We start from the raw sequence: 27,318 nt of genomic DNA, 5'->3' as shown, positions 1-27,318 counted from the left end.
TTCATGATTTTTTTTCCTTCTCAATGCAGTTTTTTTTTTTTTTTTTTAATTTCATGTTCAAACGACACATATTTATTTTAAAGACCAAGATCGATTCCATTTGAAAAACAAATATACTTTATTCTCCAAATCGACACAGTGGTCAAACCGCGACTTTACGGACCCACCTTTCAGAGAAATTCTTAAACCTGCCACTAATTTTTACCGGTTGATACTAGGAAATACAAAAGGAGATATGTACTCAAAAAAAGCAAATGACCAAAACCCTAAGAAAGTGAAACTCCTAAAATTTAGGAGCAACTATTTTACATTATAGATGTACCAGGCCAGGACAGGACAGGACAGGAAGGAAGCTCCAGGATTCTAATGGATCTCTTCAAATTCAACGAATTAAGAACCCACTTCACCCCCCTAAACCTTACTTTCCAAGCATCTACGTTACACATCTCACACTTTTCTCTATTTCACAAGCAATTACATTTCCTTCATCCCCACAAAAGAAAGGCCAACCCAATATAGATTTCTTAATTCTAACATCTTTCCCAGACTCACAAATCAGTTTCTTCGTCTAAACCATGAAAACAAAATTAAACACCCATGCCCATGTATAAAACATCTTGATTAATCAATATTTGCTACAAATGATGTATAAAGTAATCAGAACGTAACCAACTAGGTACATAATAAGCATGTGCTTCTTCTTTGGAAAAGCTTCACTTGGTGTTTCTATGTTTAGCTTCTGTTGAACTTGTAACAGCTCCACCACGTTAAGCCTACAACTTCAGCCAAGGACCACAAAAAGTCAAAGATGTTTTTGGAGTGGTAAGAACCACTATGTTTCTATCTTTCATTGATTTTTAACCTACCAAGTCATCTGGTGTTTGTGGAGTTAGACAAGGCTTGCCTCAGCCAGCACTTCCCCCCGGGCAGCAAGCAACTCACAATCCTGCGTATCATGATTCATGAGATGATGAGCAACAGAAAATGCAGGCTACTTTGTGTTCTATGGTACTGAAATAGCTGCCCAAGCTTGTACACTTGTATTATCGCATCTAACACACTGACTGACTGGCCAAATACAAACATGATCTACTAGGATATAGGTGTAATTTGCACCACTTGAAAAAAGGAAACATATAAGAAGGTGCGAGTAATTCTCTTTCTGCCAGCTATGCACTAACAATTGCTTTAGGTACTTGAAGATCACCTGTACAATAGCTTGTGCACAAAATTTTCCTGATAGAACGGCACCCTCCATTGAAGCCAAATACTTTTGTTTGGTGTAGTCGCCAGCTAAATAGAATCCTTGTATTGGAGATCTTTGTAAAGGACGACAAGGTTCACAGTCTGGTACAGTTTTGTAAACAGACCTGAAAGGGAAGTATGAGTTAAACTGGTTCATAGTTACTGATAGGGTCGCAAATGTTTAACCTAATACATATTGGAGGTACTCGTGAGAATAAACAAATTTGTGGTGAGTATGTATCTATAGGTTCGCATATGTGTATATACTGTAAATTCTCTACTTGGAGACTAGTGGATTTACTATTTTCCTTTTGATGGGTGGATGAACATGATGATGTTGACATGCTAAGTACTCTTCAGAAAGAATAAGTACTCGTTAGATATGTCTAACCTTGGTGTTTTAACTACATGGTATTTCAATATTTTTGCTTTGCTCTGATCTGCTGCAATTTCATCAGGAAAGAGTCTTGAAAGTTCACTCATCGTGGCATCAATAATATCAGAGTCACTGCGTGAAATCCATTCTTCTGCAGGTGCAAAGACCAATTCCAACATGGACCGATTCGGATCATAATATTCCTGCATAAAATGGACAATGTTTTCAACCACTCCAGCGTTGAAGAGATATGGACCATCATGTAGTTTACAACTCAGAGATATGGTGGAGTTTTGGAATTGGCGAATATGGTAGAGTTTTGTGCATCATGAAAAGTCAATAAGCATATCCATGCATGCAATAAGGAGGCAAAACTGATTCTATCCAATTATAATGAGAATCTGGAGGCAGAATGTTCATGTGGTAGGGCTGCCTCTTTGTCTTTGAAGTATTACCTTACATGTTACAGACATGTCAGCATATACACTGAGAAGATTGCTCCTGCATGCCAAGTTAAATGTCAGTATGAAAAATAGGATTAGACTGCCAAAAAATCAGTACTAATTTATTAGACCAATTATCAAATGACCACAAAAAGGAACCTTCTTAGTAGTAGCAACATCTTTGTTTTTTAGAGGATGTAAAAGCAACAAGCACAACATCTTTGTTTGTGAAAAATAAGTAAATGTTTTGCAAGAAATAAAAGGTAACCTGCTAAAGAGTAGGTGATCATAGGTGTTCCGGAGTTTCCTATCAAACCTGAAAATGGTTCAACAATCAAAAATACAAAGGGGTTGTAATTGTAATTCAAAGTAAAGATCTTGACAGAAGTGAAGAATCATGCATAAGCTGAACTGTTGTTATTCTATGTTTTTAGCAATATCTTGGAGGATCCAACTAACCATATATGAACATTTATAACTGGAACACCAACTAATTTCTCCAACTTTTTGAAGTATGGAATTGGTTTCCAATCTTCAGGCAAAAGAAGCTTCAGAATGTCTACTGCTTGATACAAAACAATGAATAAAAGCTTGTTGGATATAATGCACGTATGAGGAAGCTATGGAATCAAATAATGATTTTGTCAACATACCTGGAGTAGCGAATACATAAGCATCGCCTTGGATAATATTCCCATCATTCAGTAGGAAGTTCCTAACAGTTCCATCTTTGTTTAACTCGATCTTTTGTATTCGGGAATTAAGCCTGACTACGCCACCTAGCGACTCAATATGCTCAACGACTGGCATGCAAAGTCTTTCAGGTGGGCTTCCATCTAAAAATGCCATCTTTGAACCATGCTTCTCCTGTTGATTTATTTTTAGACTACTTATCACTTGAGTTAATAACTCGCTTATTAAATGTCTTGAGATAGATTAGTTTCTGCTAAAGTACTTAATCAGCAAGCTTCAAGATAATGATGAGTTTACCTGAAGAAACCGGTTAAGAGCAATGAGAATACATTGCATTGAAAGTTCATCTGGATTTATGAAGTTTAATGCCTTTGACATGGCAATAAACACCTCCGTAGTAACTCGATCTGGTATGCCCTAGAGAAACGAGAAAAATGCATTAGAACCGAAAACTAATGCTTTTAACTGAGGGTATTACTAAACCAAAAATCCTCCCAGAAAAGAGGCTTTGCTAAAGTTCAACCTTTCAACCTTCCACTTAGAAATTAAAAATAGATCTTGTATAGATCATGACCATTGCTTCGCATTTTTTAACTGAAACAGGCTAGATAAAAAATTTCAAATGATGACATACTTGCTTTCTCATCCAGTCTTTAACACTCAAACCATCTTGAGCCTCGACATAAGCCTGTCCACCTAACATTGCAGGCAGGAGCCCTATTGCAAATTTTACTTTCTCAGGCCATGTCAGCATTTCATTGTTCCTCAATATAGCCCAAATTCCTGAAATAGTATGCATAGTTAAGCCTTTTAGTAATAGCATGCGTTGGCAATCTTGTTTTAGATCATTGAACTTCCTGTCATGTTGCAGATGCAGAGAATGCACGACCAAAGACCTATTTTGGCATTAGAATGAAGTAAATACCCTAAAATAAGAAGGGGAGATAATAGCATACTTGCCATTCAATGGTGCAGGCAGAACATCTGGGAAGTCAAACCGACTAAATTCTCCAGGCTTGTTTGGCATTGCGAATATCATAGAATGCTCCTTCCACTGCAATCTATCATTAATGCCAAGTTCTCCAAACAGGTTCTGTACATTTGGGTAAGCTCCAACTTCAAGCAAATCAAGAAGTTCATTGAGCATTAGGTGTCTGGTTATGAACGTTCAGAAGGAAAGACAATAATTGTGGGGAACAATACCTTATAGCAGACAAATAATGCACAAAGAGTATTATACTGGTGTAAATTTTTATGCTAACTACCATATGTCTTTTTAGATACTTAAAGGATAATAATGGAAAAGGTTAAAACTTACAGAATATGTGTAAGCCTGTCTCGTACCAATCTCCATCATCATCTTTCCAAGCAGCAACCTATGTGGAAAGTTTAACTTGTTAATGGTCATAGAAATATTCACAATATGAAATAACATCAAAGGCAACCTATTTTTCCAAATTAAACCAAACAACTAGGCTTGCACTACTTGCTATACATATAAGTTGAAATGCAAGTGGAATCTCTCAAAAATAATCCACCTTCGCCTGATGAGACTCGCAAACAAACAGATGTTCTGCCTAAGTTATTGTACTCGCACAAAGGGAAGACGGAAAGAGAGCAACAGAGAAAGAGAAATGCAGGAGCAAAGAGAAACCACATGCACAACGGCTGAGACTTAACTTGCAGCCATTGTTTAAAAGTCAAAAGCACAACAATGAGCAAAGACATATAAGATAAATGAAAGGTGGGAATGAGAGAGATGGATTTACGATGAACATGAAAATAAAGATAGAAACTCTGCAAACCTTTCCACCAAGAACATCTCTTGCTTCTAATAAAATTGGCTTGTGACCTGCGTCAGCTAAATACTTGGCAGTTGATAAACCTGCCAGACCTGCATATGCAACAAGGTGCAAAAGTTAGTTGGATAACAAACTATAATAGGTGTTAGTACAAAACCATCAAACATAGGTGTTATATGCTATATACTTCATAAATACGAGGAAGTGTGGAAAGTAGCATCTTAATGTAAAATAGTTGAAAAGAGATTAAGGGCACTATTATGGGTATAAATTTTGGTTACAAAAAACACTAGCTTACGAAATTTGATCAGTAATATAAACATCAGCGTCTTACCTGCACCAGCAATTACAATTTCCAGTGGTTTAGCTGGACGGGGGGAAGTTCGGAATGTTGAAGACAAGTAAGCAGCTTCCAAGAAATTAGACGTGTTCTCAAGCTCTGGTCTTGGATAATCAACGCAAACTACCTATTTAACACAAATTATTAGAGACGTATTTATTCATGAACTTGATACTATGAACAATAATCAAATCCATGTTGTACAATGGCACCTTCAAAGGGGAGACATTCTTCTTCGTTCTTGTTATTAAAGAACGGACACCTGGGAATTGCAATCGGTGACCCATAGCATCACTGTGTCCAAAGGCCAATACATCCATGTGCCCTGAGGCAATGTTAAAACAATCTCTTGAACTGATCTGTGTCCTTGAAAGATTCATTATTGTACACTTTCCACTTGAGTTGATGGTGGAGACATTTCCAAACAGAGACATGCCACCTCACCAAATACCCAAATTACGTCCGTCCCGAGAAGACACAGTAACAGCCCTGCGATTCATAGAATTCCACATAAACACATGAACCTAAAGAAGTATAGCTAATCACACATTAGAACTTTTTCCTTCCTGGAAAACCAGAAATCCAGTCATACAAAGAGTCGCAAGTTTCTTTCATACAATTGCATTCTATACCTCATACAAATATGCATTTAGCTATCAAAGATAATCTAAAACATATTTCTTTTTGTGATTATCCAAAAATTCTGATAAAGTTTAGAATCAAAGTTAAAACTTAGATGTTAAACCAAGAAATTGAAGTGCAAGTTTTTTTGTTTGTTTTTGGAAATTGAGGGAAACCAACGTTTTAGTTTCCATCAAACAGATTGGACGAGAATATCTAAAAGTTCCTTAATTTCATTTAAGCAACCAGGTTCCACTCTTCCCTTGCCCCTTGTAATCAACTATTAAGAACACCTATACATACTAAGAAGAAGCAGAAAATAGCCCTTTCAGTAGTCATACGTTTCGATTATCAAACAAGCTTCTCTCAGCTGTCAAAATTATTAATTATATTTACTTTGTAAATGAAATAAATAATCATATCAGAAAGTAATAAAATTGCTAATTATACAGCAGACCCTGGAAGCTGTATGCTCCAAAACATAAAGATTTGATTCCATCCACCTTCACAGTAGAATAAAGTAGTGAATCCTAAAGAGAGCTACTTTACCTTTGTGCGATTTGGCAGAACTTGTGGTAACAGGAGAAGAGAGGATCTGGATTGGAGCTACGTATTGCAAATTGCAAATTGCAATGGAGAAGAAGTTGGAGTTCAATTTTGGGATTGGTTTTGGCGTTTTTCGTTGTTGGAACTTCGTCAGCCACGGTTAGGAATATACCCTCCATTCCACTTCCTTCCAATTACTCAAATTTCAATTAATTAATTAATTACAGATATATTAACTGTTAAAACGTAGAAACTAACTGATAAATCAAATGAAAACGATTAAATAATATAACTTCACAATTTTATTTTTTTATTTGTTCTTTAATGGAGTGAGTTGTGGTTTTCATAAAAACAAAAACCATTACAGGGTTTTGAAATCTATACATTGTTTTGTTATTTATACTTCTCGATTTATTTACGAAGAAATTTAAAGATGATTTTATCTTTAAATATATATTGATATGGATTTCAAATTAAAGAGTCTAAATTTATGGTTTAATTTATCTAATTTAGGTTTTATAAAAAAAATATTTTTTATTTTAGTTTAATTATGATTTGTTTTATAAAAATAATGACAAAGTATTTTGTTAGAGGTTAAAAATCATTTAATTTAAATGATAACTATATTAACGATATTTTATATTTAAAATGAAGAGCTAACATACTTTAATAATAAAAAAAAATGAGGCCTTTTATCTTGAATTTTGTTGTGTTTATTCGTTAATTAGTTATATAAAGAATTTTAAACTTTTAGATATTTGAAAGTGTAATTTAAATACTTTATAATAATATAGGATAAATAAAATTTCATCGATTTAGATTAGATGCATCACTGAATAATCAACTAAACATACATTTAATAAGATGTGACATTTATTTAAAATCCCGAATAATAAACCACATGGAATTGTAGCTCTAATCAAACGGGTCGGCCAAAAAGAACACATAATCTTTAGCAAACAAACACAAAACAAGTTGTATTACCATAAAAGAGAACAAAAACGAAAAAATACCCTTGTTGTAACCGTTCATTTTGACAATATGCACAAGTAATTACGACCAATTTGTTCAATATGCACATTTACATATAACATATGTGTTTGTGCATAAAAACCAAGAAACAACTTCAACCACCTCAATTATTCATTTTTTTTTTTTTTGGGTTTTCCGTCCTACTACTTATTATAAAATCGATGGTAAGAGCTCTCAAATATTTCGTTGTGTATATTCAAACAAGGGGAAAGGAAGGAAACATAAATACAGAGAATACGAAATCNAGAGCTCTCAAATATTTCGTTGTGTATATTCAAACAAGGGGAAAGGAAGGAAACATAAATACAGAGAATACGAAATCTATACAAAGAAGGTTGCTAAAAAAAACCAATATAGAAGGAATGATTAGGAGAGAAAAAGGCAGTGATTATCTCAATTCCAATATTCCCCTTCAAGTTGGAGCGTGTAAGTCTTTAACGCCCAACTTGTCAAGTAGAACTCTGAGTTGTTGTGTTCCCAATCCTTTGGTGAGAAGATCTGCGATTTGCATTTTTGGTATCGATAGCCATTGGTTGGATTTCCTTTGACTCCACTCTTTCTCGAACAAAGTAACAATCCATTTCTACATGTTTGGTTCTTTCGTGAAAGACCGGATTGTTAGCAATATGCCTAGCCTCTTGGTTGTCACAAAATAGAGGTGTTGGTCCATTTGAGACAATGTCCAATTCGCTTAAGAGCCATCTTAACCACAAAACCTCACTAACCGTGCTGGCCATAGAGTGGTATTCTGCTTCTGCGGAAGAACGTGAGTTTTCCAAGAGACCGGCGCACCACCAAGAAGGACTAAGTATCCTGTTTGTGATTTTCTAGAAAAAGGACATCCAAGCCAGTCAGAGTCGTTGTAGGCAGTAAGGCCACATACACCTTCTCGAGGGAGGAGTATGCCCTGACCCGGTGTCCCCTTTAAATATCTTAATACTCTATGTACTGCGTCCAGATGGTCTTGTCTTGGATCGGCAACAAACTGACTCAAGACATTTACAGAGTACGCAATGTCGGGTCTRGTGGCCTGTAAGTATAGCAATCTTCCCAYTATGCGACGGTATCGACTGGCATCAACYTTAGGTTCGGCACTGTCTTTGTCCAACTTTAGGTTCTGTTCCATTGGAAAAGCACTCGGTCTGCATCCCTGKAAACCACAATCTTCCAAGATATCTAGAGTATATTTTYGTTGGCTTAGAACAATACCCTCAGAGGTGCGAGCAACTTCAAGACCAAGGAAGTATTTTAAACTTCCTAGATCTTTGATGCTGAACTCCTTGTTGAGTTTCTCTTTTGTATCACGAATCTTTGGAAGATCATTGCTTGCTATTATCACATCGTCCACGTATATCAAGGCTGCCATAAAGCTRTTGTTTTGTTTAAAAATAAAAAGAGAGTGATMTGCCTTAGATTGTTTGAAACYGAGGGTAAGAAGGAACGTAGTGAACTTTTGATACCAATTGCGGGATGCTTGTTTCAAGCCGTAAAGGGACTTTCTCAATCGACAGACCTTTGTCTCACCCTCCCTTGAAAACCCCTGTGGTATTTTCATGTAGACTTCTTCATGTAGATCTCCATGTAAGAAGGCGTTATTAACATCGAGTTGGTGGATCGTCCAATTCTTTTTAACTGCAACGGCAAGGAGTGTTYTTACCGTGAYAATCTTGGCAACCGGGGCRAAAGTGTYATGGTAGTCCACTCCCTCCATTTGGGTAAAACCCTTGGCAACGAGACGCGCCTTGTATCGTTCCACTTCTCCACTTGGTTTATATTTTATCTTATAAACCCACTTCGAATCAATGGCCCGTTTTCCTTCAGGTAAGTTTTCGAGGGTCCACGTACCATTCTCTTCAAGTGCTCGAATTTCTCTCAGCATGRCCTCTTTCCATCTTTCATCCTGTACAGCTTGTCCAAAGTTYCTTGGCTCATCATTGGAGTTGATGGCCGCTAAGAAAGCTTTGTGAGATTTAGAAAATTTATTATATGAAACGAAATTAGACAAGGGGTGTACCGTTGAGGATCTTTGAGTTGGTGCGGGATCARCATGGTCTACCGATGGGGGGAGGTTGACATGATAGTCTCCAAGATGAACTGGCTGTGATCGGTTTCTCTTGGGTCTAGACGGTTCAGAAGGTGGGGCTTGAGCTTCATCATTATTCTGGTCCACATGTTCAACAGGTGACGCAAGACTTGGTTCTTCATGCTGCAAAGGCTTGTTCACATTTAAATTGTCACCTTCATTTTCATTTTCGGTTCCTTCAGTGCACTGCTTTTGATTTTGGCCTTCATCACAGTAAGTATTGTTTGGCCATTCAAAAACATCTAGTTCATCYTTTTCTTGCTCAAGATCATTAAAATGGAATTTTTCTTCGTGACACTTTATGTCTCTAGAGACAATAATCTTCCCTGTTTCGATGTCCAGAACCTTGTACCCTTTCGTTCCTTGTGGATAGCCTAAAAAAACACCRRGCTTCCCCCTCATTTCGAGCTTGTCTCCTTTCGTATCGGTGTTCCAATAATATGTTAGACAACCAAAAACCCTCATAAGATCGTAGTCGGGTTTTCGATTGTATAAAAGCTCGTAGGGTGTCTTGTTATTGATGACTTTAGAGGGAAGTYGGTTAATGATATAGGYTGCTGTCAACACACACTCTCCCCAAAATCTTTTGGGTAAATTGGCTTCGAACCKTAGCGTTCGAGCAATTTCAAGTAAATGTCGGTGCTTTCGCTCGACAACCCCATTTTGTTGGGGGGTGTGAGGGCAAGTTGTTTCAAGCAATATCCCTTGTTCTTTGTAAAAATGAGCCATGGCATTCGATGTGAATTCACCTCCRTTGTCACACCTTATTCATTTGATGTCCTTTCCAAATTGTGTCTTRACCATTTTATGAAAGAATTTTAAACTATCACTTGCTTGGTATTTGTGTTTTAAAAGAAACAACCAGACACTTCTACTATAATCATCAACAATAKTTAGAAAATAACTTGCTCTCGTAGAAGAAGGTGTACRATATCTTCCCCAAATGTCGCAATGTAATAATTCAAAACATTCATTAGTCTTTGAAACACTAATTGGAAAAGGACTTCTAGTATGTTTCCCTTTAGAACAAGAGTCACAAACTTTATTATTAAAAGAAATACTTTGAAGAAAACCAATCGCATTGAGTTTTTCGTTTGAGGCATGACCCAACCTTTTATGCCACGTGTCTCCGGTTGTCATCATGACTCGTCTTTCATTGTTGATCATCCCCATTCGGTATAGACCGCCATTGCACTTACCTGCACCAATCAAGTTCCTCGTTTTGAGCTTTTGCATGATACAAAGGTTAGGGAAAAAGGTTACGGAGCACTGAAGGTTATTGGTTAATCGTCCAACCGAGAGAAGATTGCAATTAAAACTTGGAACGTAAAGAACGTCTTTTATTCCCAGACCGCCCTTTAGAGTGCAATCGCCCTTCCCTTTTACGGGTATGGCGTCCCCATTGGGAATAATGACAGGTTCTTCGGTTTTATTTACTGTTCTGTTTTCAAGGATTTCAATATCATGAGTAATATGTTCGGTCGCTCCCGAGTCTATTATCCACTCATCGTTTCGATAATACTTACCTGCCATATTGGCCATGTGGGGTGTGTCATTCTTGRGGCCACTGCCATCATCAGAAAAGTGGTCTAGAAGGATTTGATATTGATTATTTGTCAAACCTGGTATAGGACTTGAGTTAGTCACGACACATGATGCCTTCAGCTTGCTATCTTCACGTTTCCCTTTGTTACCCGGCCACCAATCCGGATATCCAATCTTCTTGAAGCAACCATTCTTRTTGTGTCCATCTTTGTTGCAAAAATCGCAATGCTCAACCGCTTCTCTATGYTTCGGTTCCCTGGAAACATTTTTATCGCGCCGATTTGTGTCATGCCGGTTTGGCGCATAAGCCTTAAGGGCAATGGTTTCAGGTCCCGATCTTCTTTCAGCAGATATTAGCCTTTGACGTTCGTCTTCGGCCACAAGATGGTAGGCACTGCCCAGGTTTGGTGTAGGTTTTAATGCAAGAATTTGAGTTTTAATAACAGAAAAATCACTGTCTAAGCCCATCAGAAACTGATATAGTTTCTCCTTGTCAAGGTGCTCACCCAGCTTCTTCCCCATTTCGCAAGTACATCCATCGCAAGTACATCGAGGAGTTGGCTGTACCGTGTAAATTTCGTCCAATAGTCCGCGGAGTCGTGTGTAATAGGAGGAGACAGAAGCACCGTCTTGTTTAACGGTCGGAAGGGCTTGTTTCAATTCGTACGGCCTAGGCACGCTCTCTTTTCCAAACCTCTCGACGAGGTCGTTCCAGATTTCAAGGCTCGTGTTCGCGTACTTCACACTAGCCCTGATGTCCTTCTCCATAGCGGTGGTCAACCACCCCTTTACCATAGCGTCTGCACGCATCCACGCCATGTAATCGGGGGTTGTTTTGTCGGGCTTCTTAAGAGTGCCATCAATGAGTCCGACCTTGTTCTTTGCAAACAGAAAATTAAGCATTTCTTGCGACCAATCAGCATAGTTGCTGTCGGTAAGACTGTCATTGACGTGTAGTTGTTTCGGATAGTCGGACGGGTGGACATAGAGTGGTGAGCTCGTATCCAGAACGCTTTCGTTCTTCGGGTTGGTTTCATTTTTGCCGTCAGCCATTCTTGATGAAGATGGGGCGGCAGTTTCGTATTTTGATTTTAGGCCTGCTCTGATACCATTATAAAATCGATGGTAAGAGCTCTCAAATATTTCGTTGTGTATNTTCAAACAAGGGGAAAGGAAGGAAACATAAATACAGAGAATACGAAATCTATACAAAGAAGGTTGCTCTAAAAAAAAACCAATATAGAAGGAATGATTAGGAGAGAAAAAGGCAGTGAATATCTCAATTCCAATAACTTATAAGTTATAATAAAAACCCAACAAAGCACTTATTTCTACAATGTTGACATCTGAATATGCCTCAACTTTCCAAGTCTGATTGAATTGATGTAATTGGGAGGAGCATGAGCAGAAACCCCTGGAATCACCAAACCCATTATTCTCATCATTATTCCCTCCCAAGACTCCTTGTACTCAGCCCCATATCTCCTTCCCATTCCCAAACCCCTCATCAATTCCCATACAGCATTCACATACTCCGGAATCAGGTACCACAACCCATAGTAGTTCCTGTTTGGTTCTTCTTCCACTTTCTGCATTTCACACGAAGATTCAGTCCCAATGACTAAAAAACTAGTAACAAGAGGAAAACACAACTACTTACTTGCCCAACAAAGAAGCTGTTGTAGTAAAGGCACACTCCAAAATGCTTATACAAGAAGGTTTTGTTGTCATAAGGCAATCTTGGAACAATATCATTGCAGTAGACCACTCTATAATATTTCGGAATCGGTTCTTCTAATCGTGATTCCATATACCTCCCTAATTGCCTGTTTCCCACTCTCGGCTGTCCGAACGTGTGTACACCCAACAACCTTTCTAAAACCTCTTCTTCCTCGTGTAATACGAGCACCGTTGGGAATAATATGGCAAGAGCCCCTCCTAGGCTATGCCCAGTTACCATAAACTTTGCATTCGTATGCTCCTTGAGCAGGCTTTTCAGCTTGCTCCTCACAGCAAAATATGCGGTCATCTCCACCATCTCTGGAAAACGCTGGGTTTCTTTTTCATCAAAACCATTTTTTGCTTGAAGAATTTGCTGGAAAGAAGATGGGTTTGATCTGTTTCCTAGACCCAAGGCTTCTAGAAAACCCATGTGGAGTTTTCCTAGTTTTGGAATGTCATACCAAGAGTAATCAAAATCAGTAATCCAGTCATCTGCATCAAATGGCTCTGTTCCTCTAAAACTAACCACTATCAAATTTGCATCTTTTTGCTTGTCACAAAATATGAATACTTGGGTGGATCTCTCCTTTTGATAATCTGCCCAACACATAAACAAGGTCAATACAAAAGGGTTGTAAAAAACACAAAAATCACATCATCTCAAATACATATATTACAAGTAATCTCATACCATTCCAACAATCATAGAAGTCAACAAAATCCATCTGTTAATTAAGCAAACATGTCATGCAACAGTTAGCATTTGTAATGAAGTAATCCACAAAAACGAAAGGGATAATAAGGAGATAAGAGGAAACATACCTTCCAATGTAGATTCACAACGTTCTTAATAACATTAGCATTCTCATAAGCCAATTTGGAAGCCATCATACAGAGATCCATAAGTGACTTATTTCCAGCATCCACTCTTTCTCCTAACTTAGATACATCTTTCTCTGCCACAAAGACATCACCTGGGTCCAGGTCTATTCGCCCATCAATATGCCCGATTGTGCTAATAAACGTTGCTGAGCCTCTTCTTGGAATGACCACCTTTCCTGCTTCCTCGATACAATCAAGAACATCAATTTTGCTTTCAAAGATAGATACTTCAAATAGAGTTTTTAAGAAAGAAAAAAAAATCCATAATATATGTAACATAAAGTTGTAGCTTTTTCTGCATATTGCTGTAATATCATTGGATGGAAATTTGATTCAAGATTGCACATTGCTCAGACATACATGTATGAGAGTGTAAATAAGCGATGCTGAAATGGAATTCGTGGTTAAAACATATATAAAGTTTCATGGGTTTACCTAGTAAAAGATTGGCGAACAAACCTAGGAGGTTGCCATTGAGGGAAAGCAAGTTGAGTATGAAGTCGACAACGTAGCCGGTCCATTCCATGGGCTTACCAAATATCTTTATCAACTTCCTCATTAATATGGATACGACGATGACCCACCGATGATCCGGCGTCTCCCCGGCTTCTTGTCCTAAGCCACCGAGCGACAACAGCTCCTCCTGGATGATATGTGGATGGGAACTCTGGAGGAATTTGGCACCGCTGGCTTTGTTGCCAAACATTCCGTATCTAAGGAGGTCTGTGATGCGGCCATTTTCAGCGTGTACAATCAGGTAGCTGAAATGGTCGTCAGCCATGGTTATCTATCTGGCAACTGGGTTGTGATTGATTACTCAAGGCAACGGTTTTATAGAGGGATGAGTCGTGAACAGAATGTGTTGGGCGGTGGAGCATGGCAGCTTCCGCCATTTGTTGTGAATGTGACGCTACGTGCGACGTCTGCAGTGGCCCATCTACCAACAGAATGAAAAAGCATATAGCCCAGCCAAACTTGATATGTCAGATTTATCCTTTTTAGGAATCATCCAAGGGAAACACTTAAGAGAGCTTTAACTCAACCTCGAATTAGACATAGATTATATAATAGTGGTTTAATAATATAGACAAAAGACAATTTTATCCATATATGACTTAATTAAAAAGCAACCAAACAACGGCAAATATAAATAAAGGACTTGTTATAAATATTATTAATATGAGAAGAGAAGAAGATAAAATAAATATTGAATATAAACTAGACCTTTTTGCGACAAGATTGGATTAGACATGATTTTAGTAGAAACCCATAAGACGTGGCATCTAACTTGCTTTCATGTACCACATCACATGCATATAAGTTGTAATAACTTGCATTATATATGTGATTTAGAAAAACACTTTAATAATTTAAAAGTTAAAAAGCAATTATGCATAAAAACTTGTGAATATCCATCCGCGTTTATAGTAATATCAAATTGTTAATAGAATAAATAGTAATGTGAATGAAATGATGATAGTGTTTTGGACGGGCATCATAATTTGAAAAAGAGGGATTTAAGAAGGCATTATTAAAATCATGTCTTATATGACAATAACAACAACAACAACAAAAAAGGTCATATGATAACAAATTCAATGATGTAAACAATGTAATTAGATTAATATTTTAATTATTTTATGTTGATCTACAAATTAGATAGGTATGGGAATTTAAATAAATTGATTCTACATAGATAGCATCCTTTATGTATATATGTATGTATAGTTTTGCATGCATCAATATCAATGGGAGTGAAAAGTTATATGGAGGCCAGGGTGAATATATAAATATAATGGCAATGAAGGTGAACAGAACAGGTGGAGGAATGGGATGCCAGCTCATAGGACTTGGCTTGCAATGCACAATCAGCTCACCTGTAGCTGTAGCTGTAGCTGTATGCATCACACGTACGTATTCTATATATATATATATATATATAACCTACTCTCAAATATATTATTTTTATTCCATCACTTTTCCTTGTATATATATATATATATATATATATGTTATTTAATAATAATAATAATAATAATAATAATAATAGGGATTAGGAATTAGGGAGGCGGCAGCGTGGCAAAGAAATGTGTAAATTCTGAGCTTAGCTGTTTGGTACAACTACAACTACAACTACAATACCAAATATAAATAATATCAAAAACCTTGACCTTTTCATCCAAATTAATTAATTACACACGCATTTAAAAAAATATAATTTTTAATATAATATAATTTTGTTTTCAATAACATTCATACCTATATAAATTATTTAATGGATAAACAAAAAGCACTCTTTCTTTTTACTCACAATCATGCTTCAAATTTCTTAATTTTGTTTTCTTTTTTCTTTTTCTTTCTATTTTCCCGTAATTTACTCAAAGTTTAATAAAGTATTTAGTCAGTAATGGAATCTTCTTAATAACAACACAACCATTTTTTAATCATAATCATTGTTATTAACATGAATCATTTCTTTTTACAAAAAAAGAATGTTAATAAAAACATTTAATTTATCAAAGGAAACAACACAAGTAATAATTAAATAAGAGTAATTATGGATTTGGTCCTTCTTTTTACTATAATGGTTTTCAAATCAACGTAATTACAGATTAGATATGTTATGTATTTATTCAATCCCTCCCACTCCCACTAACAAAATCAAAAAGATTCCATTCAATCCATGACTAGTTTTTTTCACCTTGCTTTCTCTTTATCCTAATTCATAAATCAATCAATCTTTTTCAGTTCATTAAACTTCACCTACAACAACTTCTTCTCCATGGAAGAATTTACTGCCTCAAGCTCACACTCATTGTCTCAATCTCTCAATACCTCTCTTACACACACTACACATATACATATATAAAAGAGAGGTGGTTCCCGACGTTGTCACCGAAGGAAACAATGAGGCTAATTAAGGGTGTGGCCAAGAAACATATGGGAAACCGGAATGGACGTCGACGAGACTCTACATATCTAATGAAGCTACTTTTCCACCCATTTCTTCATCCGGGGTCAGAAAACAAGATGGATGTCACTTATGTGTGTATATATTTATCAATATAATAAATAATACAATATTAAAAAAATTAATTTTTTATCAATGAAAAGACAAAACAATGATAAATGATCAAAATACCCTTTTGACTTAACTGAGGGAATACGAAAATACGTACCAGAGGTGCCATATCTATATTTATTTTGATTTTAAGACCATAATGAGTAGAAAGCACAAACAACAGGGACGAAACCTGTAAATAATAGGAAAAAACATGGAAATGGGATTAATATTTTGGAAACGGGAGGAGAGTGTCGGTGTGGGGCGGAAGAAATTGTCAATGGTGAATAGTAGGAAAAGGAAAAAAAGCAAGGGACATCCTTGTCCTTTTACACATAGTCAAACAAAAGCCGGAGATGGATGGATGGATGGATTCCCGTGAGGTGCAGTGAATTTTTGGACTGCATAAACCTATTATCTTTTATATATATATATATATATATATATATATATATAGATTTTGCATTTTTAGATGATACTTAATTTTTGGGGAAGAGACCCACGCTGCTTATTTTATTACTAAAACCATCACTAATTAATTTTCCATCTTCTTCCTTTATTTTGAAGAAGCTGCTAGATGATGTATATAATCTAGATCCAGAGAGGCGACTAGATTTCTGTTGCTTTGGATTCTTAACAACATCGTGCCTGCCTGCCACTCCCATCATCTTTTCCTAATACCCTATATATCCTTCTCTCTTTCTTTTGAATTCACTTTTACAAAGATTTCCCACAACATAAAGTAAATTTCGAACCCATTACAAATTCACCTGCTTTCACAAGTTTTTGGTGTTTTCTGAACCAAAGATACAGCCCACAGATGAGGGAGGTAACACCATTGCTCTTCATCTTTCTTCTCTTGGCTCCAACCTTCATCAATGGCGACACAGATCCAGCTGATGGTTTGTATTTCTCATACCCAACTCCACTTTCTTTTTTCTTTATTTGCTTCTGGATTCATTTAGGTTTTTATTGTTTACAACATTGTACCAACAATCAACTCAAACTTGATGGCTTCTTCACCCACCAGAATGTGGTTTGAATCCGATGACTCTTTTTAAAATTTCCAGTTACCAACAAAGGGTTAGGAAAATATTTGTACAAGATCAGGAACTAGTATATGCAAGGTTAAGATTTCAGTTGAAAGGCGGAGGCTTTTCCTGATCACCCTAGTTTTACAGATGCGTGATTACTAAACATATCAGATGATCATGATCCTATAAGAATCCCTGTTTAACATTATACAACAGTTGGTATGTGTTCAGCTCTAATGATCATCATCGTTAGAGAGCTGCCCAACTCCATCTGTAATCTGTTTTTGACCTTTATCAATCATCGAGTTTTATTGTTTCTTTGCTAGCATGATGTTTCTGTGATCATGTATGCTTCATATGTAATGGAGGCTGATGGTATTGATTCCTAATTTCCTATGCTATGTGGATGTATGGTCTCTCTATCTTTTGCAATATCAAGTTTTGAAATGCAAGCCTGCCTTAGTTCATGTTCTAATTCTATCTTTAGCTGCCAGAAACATCGTATTTGCTGAATGACAAACAGCAAACTTGATCATAATCAAACAATTGTTTCAACATCCTAGGTTTGTGTGGTTCAGATAGTGATCTCATGATTGACTTTCTATGTGCAGCCTCTGCTCTCAGGGTCATGTATCAAAGTTTGAATTCCCCCGGACAGTTGACCAAGTGGAGCTCAAATGCTGGCGATCCATGTGGAGAGAACTGGAAAGGCGTTACCTGTTCAGGTTCAAGAGTCACAGAAATGTATGCTGCATTCAACTCAGATGTTCACATTCATGTGTTTCAGTCTTACATTTTGCAAATCTTTAACTTGATCTTTTTGTATCATTTCAGCAACTTATCCAGCCTTGGGCTATCTGGTGGAATAGGATACCAGCTTACGAGTTTGACATCATTAACCACCTTGTAAGAATGATTACATGTTTCTAACAACAGATGGAGTTTTCTTCATTCTTTTCGTGGATTCTTTTGGTAGTAGCATAATTTTATAAACCTGACATTGTGTTATGGGTTACTGCAGTGATATAAGCAACAATAATCTTGGCAATCAGTTACCTTATAACCTTCCTCCAAACTTGCAGAGATTGTATGTTCTTATTTAGATTTTATACTTTCCACTTTTCATCATTAACTTTTTGTTGCAGTTCTCATAAAGCCTGTCTTGCAATGCAGAAATATTGCTGGATGTGGTTTCACTGGCACTCTTCCATATTCCATATCACTAATGACTTCTCTAAAATACCTGTGAGTTAACGTAGACATTTTCTCCATCTTGTATTGGTTGAACGATGATTCATATTTATCTTTATTCTTAATTGGACCAGAAATGCTGCTCGCAATCAAATTAATGGCGAATTGTCTGACATGTTTGGAAAACTTTCAGCGCTAACCACATTGTAAAGCTTCAAGATCCCAAGCTCGATCCTTTTTATGTTTTCTTGACTATTTATCTAAGGACTTCTAAACCAATTAACACTTTCATATGCTTCAGGGATCTATCTTTTAATTCATTTACGGGCGATCTTCCTGAGAGCTTAAGCTCGCTTTCCAGTGTGACCGATATGTAAGTACCAGAGTCTGTTATCTAGGCTGTTATTTAGAAATTGCTCCAATTCTCAGTCGTATATCTTTTGATGCAGGTATTTGCAAAACAACCAGTTTACAGGAACCATCGATGTCCTTGCTGATCTTCCCCTTAAGAACCTGTGAGTATTATCTTTTATTATAATCCACTTTGGAAACATATCCTATGGTTTCTTACAAGCACATTAATTGGCTATTAACCTGGGATTTTATTTTGTTTTCTCAGGTACGTTGCCAATAACAAATTTACTGGTTGGGTTCCTAGTCGGTTAAAAAACATAAATCTGCAGTAAGCATCTGATTTTAAATGCTGGATCTTTTTTATCCAATTTGAGTGTTAAATCAATGATTTGCTTGACAGAAAGGACGGGAACTCCTGGAATTCAGGGCCTGCGCCCCCACCTCCACCGGGTACACCAGCATCTGGAGGGGGCAGTCGAAATCGCCAACCGAGTGGTAATAGGAGCCCATCCACAGACAATTCTAATGATGGTGGGAAGAAATCTGGAGTCAGCGGTGGAGCTATAGCAGGAATTGTGATATCAATTTTGGTTGTTGGTGCAGTCATTGCATTCTTTTTATTAAAGAAAAGATCAAGAAAGTCGCCTGCTGACATTGAAAAGACCGAGAACCAGCCTTTTACTCCTCTTGCTTCTCAGCCACAGGGGGTTCAAGGTACCACTCCACTTTATTGTTTGTAGTCTGCTCCTCTGACATGATGTTGGATTTTAATTATTTTCTCTCAACATTTGTGCATGTCGTTATGTCATATTACTTTCTTGTTGTAGAGATGAAGTCTGTTCAGGCTTCCGCAATGGCCAACACAAAAGCATTTGAAATTCCGTCTGCAATAAATCTTAAACCACCACCCATGGAGCGCCACAAATCATTTGATGACGATGACTTCTCAGCAAAACCCGTGGTTCCCAAGAAAGTAAGTGTAGCTCCAACAAATGCCATATCCTATTCAATAGCGGATCTTCAAATAGCTACAGATAGCTTTAGTGCAGACAACCTTATCGGTGAGGGGTCTACTGGACGTGTTTTCCGTGCTCAATTTGAAGATGGGAAGGTATATATATCATATTCATCCTTTTTAAACCTTCACCTTATTTATGATTAACAGGCCAAGGGGATGTTTGGTTGGTTTTCCATTAAGTCCTATATGGATAAAGTTGTCTGTGTGGATTAATCTGCCTGCATAGTTTGGGGAAGTTTTTATTTGGAAGGATTTTTCATGGACAGAGGGAGCGTGTTTTTTAATTGAGAGGGGTAGGTTTGGAAAAGACTTGGCTTTCTACATAAAGCTCCCCCTAGAAGCTTACTGAATAAGCCACTTTCTATATCATTAAACCACTATCCAACAGTCATGTATAGCTGACTAAATAAGCTGAGTCCCATTAAGCTGCTAACAAACAGACCCCAAGTGTTCTATTCAATATAATAGCCCTGATAGCATTGCATGCAACAATCCCACAGAGGATGACTTGTTCCATATAGATATGAAAAGTGACTTTGCAGCATTTAAACAAAATCACAACCCCTTGAGTTCCATGATATTGTAGGTTGTTGCTGTTAAGAAGATAAATTCATCTGCTCTCCCTGGTCACCTGTCAGAAGATTTCATTGATATAGTTTCAGACGTATCAAGGTTACGCCATCCAAACGTGACAGAGCTGGTTGGGTATTGCTCTGAGCATGGGCAGCACCTCCTAGTTTTTGAGTTCCTTAAAAATGGTTCTCTCTATGATTTCCTGCACCTCACTGATGAATACAGCAAGCCATTAACATGGAATAGCCGTGTCAAGATCGCTTTAGGGGCAGCACGTGCATTGGAGTAAGTTGGTATTCCTTGTTTGAACATAAACGTCACATATTCACTATATGGTGCTCACATTGTTCTCTCCAGATATCTACACGAAGTATGCTCGCCATCCGTTGTTCATAAAAGTATTAAATCCGCCAACATTTTGCTAGACTCAGAGCTGAATCCTCACCTTTCTGACTGTGGTTTAGCAAGCCTTGTTCCAGATGCAGATCAGGTAGACATCAAGTCTGTTAAAAGGTAAAAAGTCCATTATTATATGATTTGGCCTTTTTCCTTGTTCTGCAGGAATTGGATAACAATGGTGGTTCTGGGTATAGTGCCCCAGAGGTTTCCATGTCGGGTCAGTACACAATAAAAAGTGACGTCTATGGTTTCGGTGTCACAATGTTGGAACTGCTGACGGGAAGAAAACCGTTTGATAGGTGAAGTTATATTATATCTCGTTCTCTAATTTGAGTTCATAAATCTTTATTAATAGCATACGAATGGCTTTGTGTTGAATATATGTATGTATATTTATGAACAGCTCAAGAACAAGATCTGAGCAGTCGTTGGTGCGATGGGCGACTCCTCAGCTTCATGACATTGATGCCCTTGTGAAGATGGTTGATCCGGCACTGAAAGGACTGTATCCAGTTAAATCTCTGTCTCGTTTTGCGGATGTAATTGCTCTATGTGTACAGGTAGGCAACTCATTAGGTTTTGATATTTGTAGGGTATGAATATGTTAATTCTTATGATGATGATAATGATGATGATGTGCAGCCTGAGCCTGAGTTTCGGCCACCGATGTCGGAAGTGGTGCAGGCGTTGGTTCGACTGGTGCAGAGGGCAAACATGAGCAAGAGAACTGTTGGTAATGATCAAGTGTCATCTTTGAGGCCTGAGGAGTATGAGGAGCCTTGATTAATGAAAATGAATGGTTGGTTGGTTGGTTGGTTGTTTCTTTTATTTATATTGTAAAATAGTGGGAGGCTGCAGTAAACAAAAAGAGAGGTTTGGAAGTTGGAAAGTGTTTATATACCCTGAATGAATTTGCCTTGTTTTTCTCTTAACCCTTCACTGCCACTGCTACTGCTGTTAATTATGTTTGGATACATCAACAATGTGCTATTCGATATTATTAATGTTTTCATTCATCGAACTTTACGCTTTCCAACATCATCGGTCGGGTACAATCATAACCGCTTAGCTTAAATTTCTCATTGTCTGGTTCAGGTCCATCTGTTTTCGCTTTTCAATTATGTGATTTTTCACCAGGAAGAAGTTGTGATTTTAAGATTTGAGCACAAGAATTCTCAGATTGCAAACTAATTTGCATATTCAGAAGATATGAGCTGAGCAAAACACAAATATAATTAAAATTAAGACAAAAAGGTTGATAGCATCATGGTTTTGTGGATAACATGAAAACACACAAATGGGTGTCCATAGGAAACATGAAAATCAGTTGTAGACCATGTATTTGGGTGTGGCACTGAACTTCTGATAACCCTTGATCACTTTGTTCACTGCATCCAAGAAATCTTTCTCAGTCACTGTCTTCCTCCGTGCTCGTATGGCATACATTCCAGCCTCTGTGCACACGCTTCTTATGTCGGCTCCTGCATGTCATTTTCACAAATCAATCACTAAATTACCTACCATCAACATGTCTAAATATACGAAATCATCGAGTTGAAGAATTAAGAGATGATGTACCCGTTGAATTTGGGCAAAGGCGAGCAAGAAGTTCAAAACGGACATCCCTTTCACAGTTCATTGTTCGTGTATGGATCTTAAATATTTGTGTCCTACTCTCCATATCTGGAAGTCCAAACTCCACTTTGCGATCCAATCTTCCAGGACGTAACAGTGCTGGATCCAGTGTATCAGGTCTGCAAGTAATACAAACACGTCATCATCTAGAATTCATTGTTGCCACTATGCAAAAGCACAGACAAGATGATTTATGAACCATGGACATACCTGTTTGTGGCCATCAGAACTTTAATATTACCACGAGCATCAAACCCATCCAGTTGATTCACAATTTCAAGCATGGTTCGTTGGACCTCGTTATCCCCACCTACCCCATCATCAAACCGTGCACCCCCAATCGCATCAACTTCATCAAAGAAAACAATGCAAGCCTTCTTTGAGCGTGCCATCTGTCAAAGTGTAACAGTTAGAAGATTGTCGTCATTGGACCAATGATCGAGAAAAGAGAGATTATAACTTGGAATTGCTTATTAACCTGAAATAGTTCGCGAACCATACGAGCTCCCTCGCCAACATACTTCTGAACTAGCTCACTTCCAATTACACGTATAAAGCATGCATCAGTCCTATTAGCAACTGCTCTTGCTAGAAGTGTTTTGCCAGTTCCAGGTGGACCGTAGCAGAGTACACCTTTGGGAGGATCAATTCCAAGCTTTACAAATTTCTCAGGATGGAGCATGGGTAGCTCAACAACCTACACTCCACAATCAAGATAAGAGCTTGCACAAAATGAAAGAAAAATCACAAAATCACAAAATCACAAAAATAACAAAAAATAGCCATATGACTCCAGCATATTATTACACACCTCTCTCATTTTCTCAATCTGTTCTTTACATCCACCGACATCATTATATGTCACATCTGGCTTCTCCTCAACTGTCATCATGGTTACACTTGGGTCAATCTTGGGAGGCAAGGGAATCTGGATCTGATATTTATTGCGATCAACACTGCGATTGAGAATGGAAATCAACAACTTGAAAATTCCATAAAATAAGAAGAAATTACTCCGTCATGCTGATATGCAGAAGAAATTGTTGACTTGCGAGCATGGAAAAATTGCATAACCCAGAAACTTAAGTGGCAAAAATCACTGAATCGATAGAACCTACCCGACACGCATGCCTTCTTCAATATCAGTAGGTGAAACTTTGTCTCCCAACCCAACAACAAACTGTGGATTTTTGTAGAAACAGAATGTTAGATGCAGAAACTCTCATTTTTGTTTATCTTTCACTATTCATTTCACCTTTAAAAAATAGGGTATATTCATTTATAAAGAAAAAAGGTGTGGATGATGGCAATATTGAAGAAGCTTCAATAGTGGTAAGTATCCACACCAACAGTCCGTGACCATGAGAGAAAGAGAGTGCACAGAGTACAAACCTTTGCAATCTGCTTGACATTTATAACATATTTGGCATCTTCAGTGTTTGGATTAATTATCTTTGTGCATCTTGCTACCTGCTTGCAACAAGATAGAGCAATTGTTATCAAGTGAACCAAGACGATGCCGACATGAAAATTCTCTTCAGCTGTTACAAAGGTCGAACCTGAAGAGGTTGCTCTTCTTGCATCATTTGTTTATCAGAAACAAGATCCCATTGGCTAGGTGCAGCTAACCCAGTGTCAGATTCCTTAATACCTATCACAGTTAAAGAGAGAAAATTACAGTTCAGGACAAATCTAGGCAACAAAATTTAGCCAATCATATCTAAAGGTTGATAGGCTCTTCATATCCTAGCAAGGGATGTCACCAACTACCAAGTAATATAACAGGCACAGGTCGAAGCAGAACCCAATACTTAACCTAATCCTGGTACACCTATTGTAAATGATGTGCTGGAATGTACAATAGATGGAAGTTCATGTAAAGGAGTGAAGAAATTCACCATGCTAGAAGACAACAAGCTGATCATTTTCTGACTTGGTATTTTCTCAATCTAAATCAATCAATCAAGATTATAGGCCAGAAAGCCTGGAACAAGCAAGTGGGAGCTTGTTGCCAAAGAGAACGTTAGTGAGGAAGTGGGGAATTTCCTCAACTTTGGCATGTAAAATCAATTGATTTGAGGAAAGAAGAAAGGGCTTATACTGAACATCCCCATCTACAATTTTATCTACTACGAAAATCTGTAGCCTAGTGCCCTATCGCATGCCTTTTTAGACAACATCCATGTGTAAAGAAAATTTAGAAGGCCATTCAGGAATCCAAGTGGAAAGTTGTTGTATATGGAATATGTAGATTTGACTAGAAGATTTAAGAAGCAAAAATAGAACTCTTTACAAAGGAAGCAAAAAACTCATACCAGCTTTATATAGATTATGAAATAAAGCTCAGTCGTGTCAGAAATGTAGTAAAAAACATACCACATAAATCATTGATCCTTTTTGACATTTCTTTCACATCCTTTTCTGCCTTCTTGATGCTAGTGGAATAAGGCCCGAGTCCCTGCACGACCATTTCTCAGTGACATTACAATTCTAAGCTAATTTTCTCTGGATATTTTTAACCAACAAATAGATGAAACCCATGGGGAAAAACAAAATGCATGTTATCAAAACCAAACAACCCACAAAATCCCACACTGAGTAGAAGAGAAGAGATACATGGAAAAGGAGAACAAGTAGAGCTAGTTAGAATGGTAACCAACAAGAGCATGTTATCGATCTATAGTTAATAAATTGCTCCCAGCAACGGTTAAAACTTCATAAGGAAACCCATTGCATAAAAACTCATTGCAAAAGATTGTTTTTGTCTCTTAGATACTTCAAAAAAATATTAAACACAATATGGTGACCCCAATGCACCAAGACTCCTCAGCTTCGTGAGGACTGGAGAGGAAAATCTGTGTAAGCATCCTTACCCTAGAATTTTATAAAGAGATTGTTTTCATGATATGCAAGCATGACCTTCTGGTCAGAAACACAAGTTAGCTCTAAATGTAGTACTAAGGTGTCAAAAAGAGAACATGGCCCTGAACAATTCAGAAAGTGAGAATAAGATGCTTAACCAAACGTACAATATTAAATGAACCATTGAAAAACTTGAAATAGTGAGATGGGCAAATGGCCAAAAAAAGCACTAATCCAAAAAATCCCCAAGGAATATGTAGATTTGACTAGGCCTCATAAAGTAAAACACGATAAATCAATAGTATGAGAATAGGAAACTATATCTAAAGCCTACAAGAGGAGAGGGGATGAATCTTTTTCACATTTTCAGCAAGAAGTGTTGACTCAAGAGTTCCTAATCTAGCTATATCACAAATCATTATGCCCCTAAGCTGTAGTTGAAAAAACACGAATATCCAATTTGAATCAATTTTAGATAATGGTACGTGAATCAACTAAAGCCAAACCCAAATCACAATGTGACTCACCATGATTTCAATTTCTTACAGAATAAGAAGTAAACCTATAATCTATGCAACAAGAACTTTCTATTGAAAAATAACCATGGTGGAGAGTTATGATCCCTTTGCCATCTACTTGGAAAAAATCTCTTGATCATGGAAGGTCATATACTCACAAATACCCATGAAAATTCATCAAAAAACTGAACAAAGATGAAACAACCCTTAACTTGAAATTAAGTTCACTGAATTGCTAATACTAGGTAATCTTGTCTTTAAATATCAGATCGCAGCCATCCATTAATGAAGCACTTGTCCATCCAATCTATTATATTTTAATCAAGATGAACCTAACTTGGTTCCAGTGTTGTGATCGGCACCCTACCAAATCCATCAGAGTCGACAACCTTACCAAACCACCCAAGGGGTTATGGTGCGGAGAGAAAAAGCGTGAGGAAAATGATGAAGCCAATAATAAAAGTTGATCTTCTTGATTCCTAGTAGAACATCATTATACATGTAAATCGAAAAGCAATGAAATATCTTAGTTGGGCAAAGAAATTCGAAATCCCTAGCAGCAATATTGGTGAATAAGTAAAAATAAGAGCATAAAGCAGGAAATTAGAAAATAATCCGTGAGTGTATGGCATCAAAGAAAAACTAGGTCTTGTCTTGCAAGAAAGGAGATTTTACTCACATAAGTCTTGAGGAGGGCGATGTCATCTTCATCAAGAGGTCGAGGGTTCTTCTCGTCCTTGATCTCGTCTTCTATGTCAGTCGGCATCACTTGTTTTGTTTCTGGTGCGGTTTTTCTCGATCTCCGGCAGAAAGAAGGAAGAAGAAGATGTCTTGCGAAACAAATAAACATCGCATATGTGTATCCTGGATTTATAAATATAAAAAGTTACATGGATAGTCCCTCCAATTCCATTATATTCCAATTTCTCCCCTCCATCTTTCATTCTTGATGTTTATGTCCCCCTCAACTTATTCCATAATAACACAACACTTCATTCATCGTACAATACTTTTTTTTTTTTTCTTTTCCTTGGTGGCTATTGCAAATAATTCAAGTCTTAATAACATTACGTTATTGATTTACATTTTCCATAATTTTAATTTTGAAACGTACATTCATCTTCCTCTCTTGCTTCACTTTCACTACCCTTGATTGTAGCAGTAAAACTATGAGATTTCTGCTAAAAAAATATTGTATTTATCAAATAAGAAGTAAAAACTAAAATCATTTATCAAACATTGTATTTCTTTCATAATATTGTTTTATACATCTCTTATTTTTAGATCAACATTTTTTTCTTACAGAATGTATGTATTGATAAAACTAAAAAACTAGAGTAGAT

At 37.1% G+C, this 27,318-nt stretch overlaps 4 protein-coding genes across 10 annotated transcripts; 1 reads left to right on the top strand and 3 right to left on the bottom strand.

Annotated features, from left to right (window-relative positions):
* Window positions 1–587: 587 nt before the first annotated feature.
* LOC112510531 (15-cis-phytoene desaturase, chloroplastic/chromoplastic) lies at window positions 588–6,204 on the bottom strand. Of its 3 annotated transcripts, none has more exons than XM_025115981.1 (16): window positions 6,070–6,204; window positions 5,112–5,388; window positions 4,894–5,026; window positions 4,563–4,651; window positions 4,076–4,133; window positions 3,718–3,873; window positions 3,392–3,540; window positions 3,055–3,174; window positions 2,718–2,931; window positions 2,524–2,626; window positions 2,333–2,380; window positions 2,077–2,122; window positions 1,637–1,824; window positions 1,208–1,370; window positions 867–946; window positions 588–779 (listed from the first exon to the last, which is right to left on the bottom strand). In XM_025115981.1, exons 2-15 carry the CDS (start codon window positions 5,331–5,333, stop codon window positions 890–892), a joined length of 1,746 nt encoding a protein of 581 aa, XP_024971749.1. In that variant the 5' UTR covers window positions 5,334–5,388; window positions 6,070–6,204; the 3' UTR covers window positions 588–779; window positions 867–889. The 3 variants fall into 3 exon arrangements, with proteins under 3 accessions (XP_024971749.1, XP_024971750.1, XP_024971751.1); XM_025115982.1 differs by having other exon boundaries at window positions 588–773; XM_025115983.1 differs by having other exon boundaries at window positions 2,524–2,623.
* Window positions 6,205–11,978: 5,774 nt separating this feature from the next.
* Window positions 11,979–14,144, bottom strand: LOC112509779. 4 transcript variants are annotated; one of them, XM_025114920.1, is made up of 5 exons: window positions 13,766–14,144; window positions 13,271–13,509; window positions 13,140–13,173; window positions 12,387–13,045; window positions 11,979–12,315 (listed from the first exon to the last, which is right to left on the bottom strand). In XM_025114920.1, the coding sequence occupies exons 1-5, from the start codon at window positions 14,109–14,111 to the stop codon at window positions 12,058–12,060; spliced, it is 1,536 nt and encodes a 511-aa protein (XP_024970688.1). In that variant the 5' UTR covers window positions 14,112–14,144; the 3' UTR covers window positions 11,979–12,057. The 4 variants fall into 4 exon arrangements, with proteins under 4 accessions (XP_024970688.1, XP_024970690.1, XP_024970691.1 ...); XM_025114922.1 differs by having other exon boundaries at window positions 13,790–14,144; XM_025114923.1 differs by having other exon boundaries at window positions 13,271–13,506; window positions 13,790–14,144.
* A 2,750-nt stretch (window positions 14,145–16,894) lies between these two features.
* LOC112508715 (protein STRUBBELIG-RECEPTOR FAMILY 7-like) lies at window positions 16,895–21,981 on the top strand. Of its 2 annotated transcripts, XM_025113425.1 has the most exons (16): window positions 16,895–17,293; window positions 18,037–18,169; window positions 18,260–18,331; window positions 18,447–18,512; window positions 18,599–18,670; window positions 18,751–18,822; window positions 18,918–18,989; window positions 19,066–19,131; window positions 19,236–19,298; window positions 19,371–19,684; window positions 19,798–20,081; window positions 20,575–20,846; window positions 20,919–21,051; window positions 21,123–21,259; window positions 21,364–21,520; window positions 21,603–21,981. In XM_025113425.1, the coding sequence occupies exons 1-16, from the start codon at window positions 17,212–17,214 to the stop codon at window positions 21,741–21,743; spliced, it is 2,136 nt and encodes a 711-aa protein (XP_024969193.1). In that variant the 5' UTR covers window positions 16,895–17,211; the 3' UTR covers window positions 21,744–21,981. The 2 variants fall into 2 exon arrangements, with proteins under 2 accessions (XP_024969193.1, XP_024969192.1); XM_025113424.1 differs by having other exon boundaries at window positions 18,037–18,331.
* A 191-nt stretch (window positions 21,982–22,172) lies between these two features.
* Window positions 22,173–26,814, bottom strand: LOC112508717 (26S proteasome regulatory subunit 7 homolog A). Its single transcript, XM_025113427.1, has 10 exons — window positions 26,655–26,814; window positions 24,972–25,053; window positions 24,155–24,246; window positions 23,988–24,065; window positions 23,714–23,775; window positions 23,407–23,551; window positions 23,074–23,292; window positions 22,806–22,987; window positions 22,539–22,714; window positions 22,173–22,441 (listed from the first exon to the last, which is right to left on the bottom strand). The coding sequence occupies exons 1-10, from the start codon at window positions 26,739–26,741 to the stop codon at window positions 22,284–22,286; spliced, it is 1,281 nt and encodes a 426-aa protein (XP_024969195.1). The 5' UTR covers window positions 26,742–26,814; the 3' UTR covers window positions 22,173–22,283.
* Between the last annotated feature and the right edge of the window lie 504 nt (window positions 26,815–27,318).

Source organism: Cynara cardunculus, assembly GCF_001531365.2.
Source record: "Cynara cardunculus var. scolymus isolate 2C chromosome LG 3, CcrdV1, whole genome shotgun sequence".
NCBI lineage: Eukaryota > Viridiplantae > Streptophyta > Magnoliopsida > Asterales > Asteraceae > Cynara > Cynara cardunculus.
This window is presented reverse-complemented; position numbering and strand designations above follow the sequence as displayed.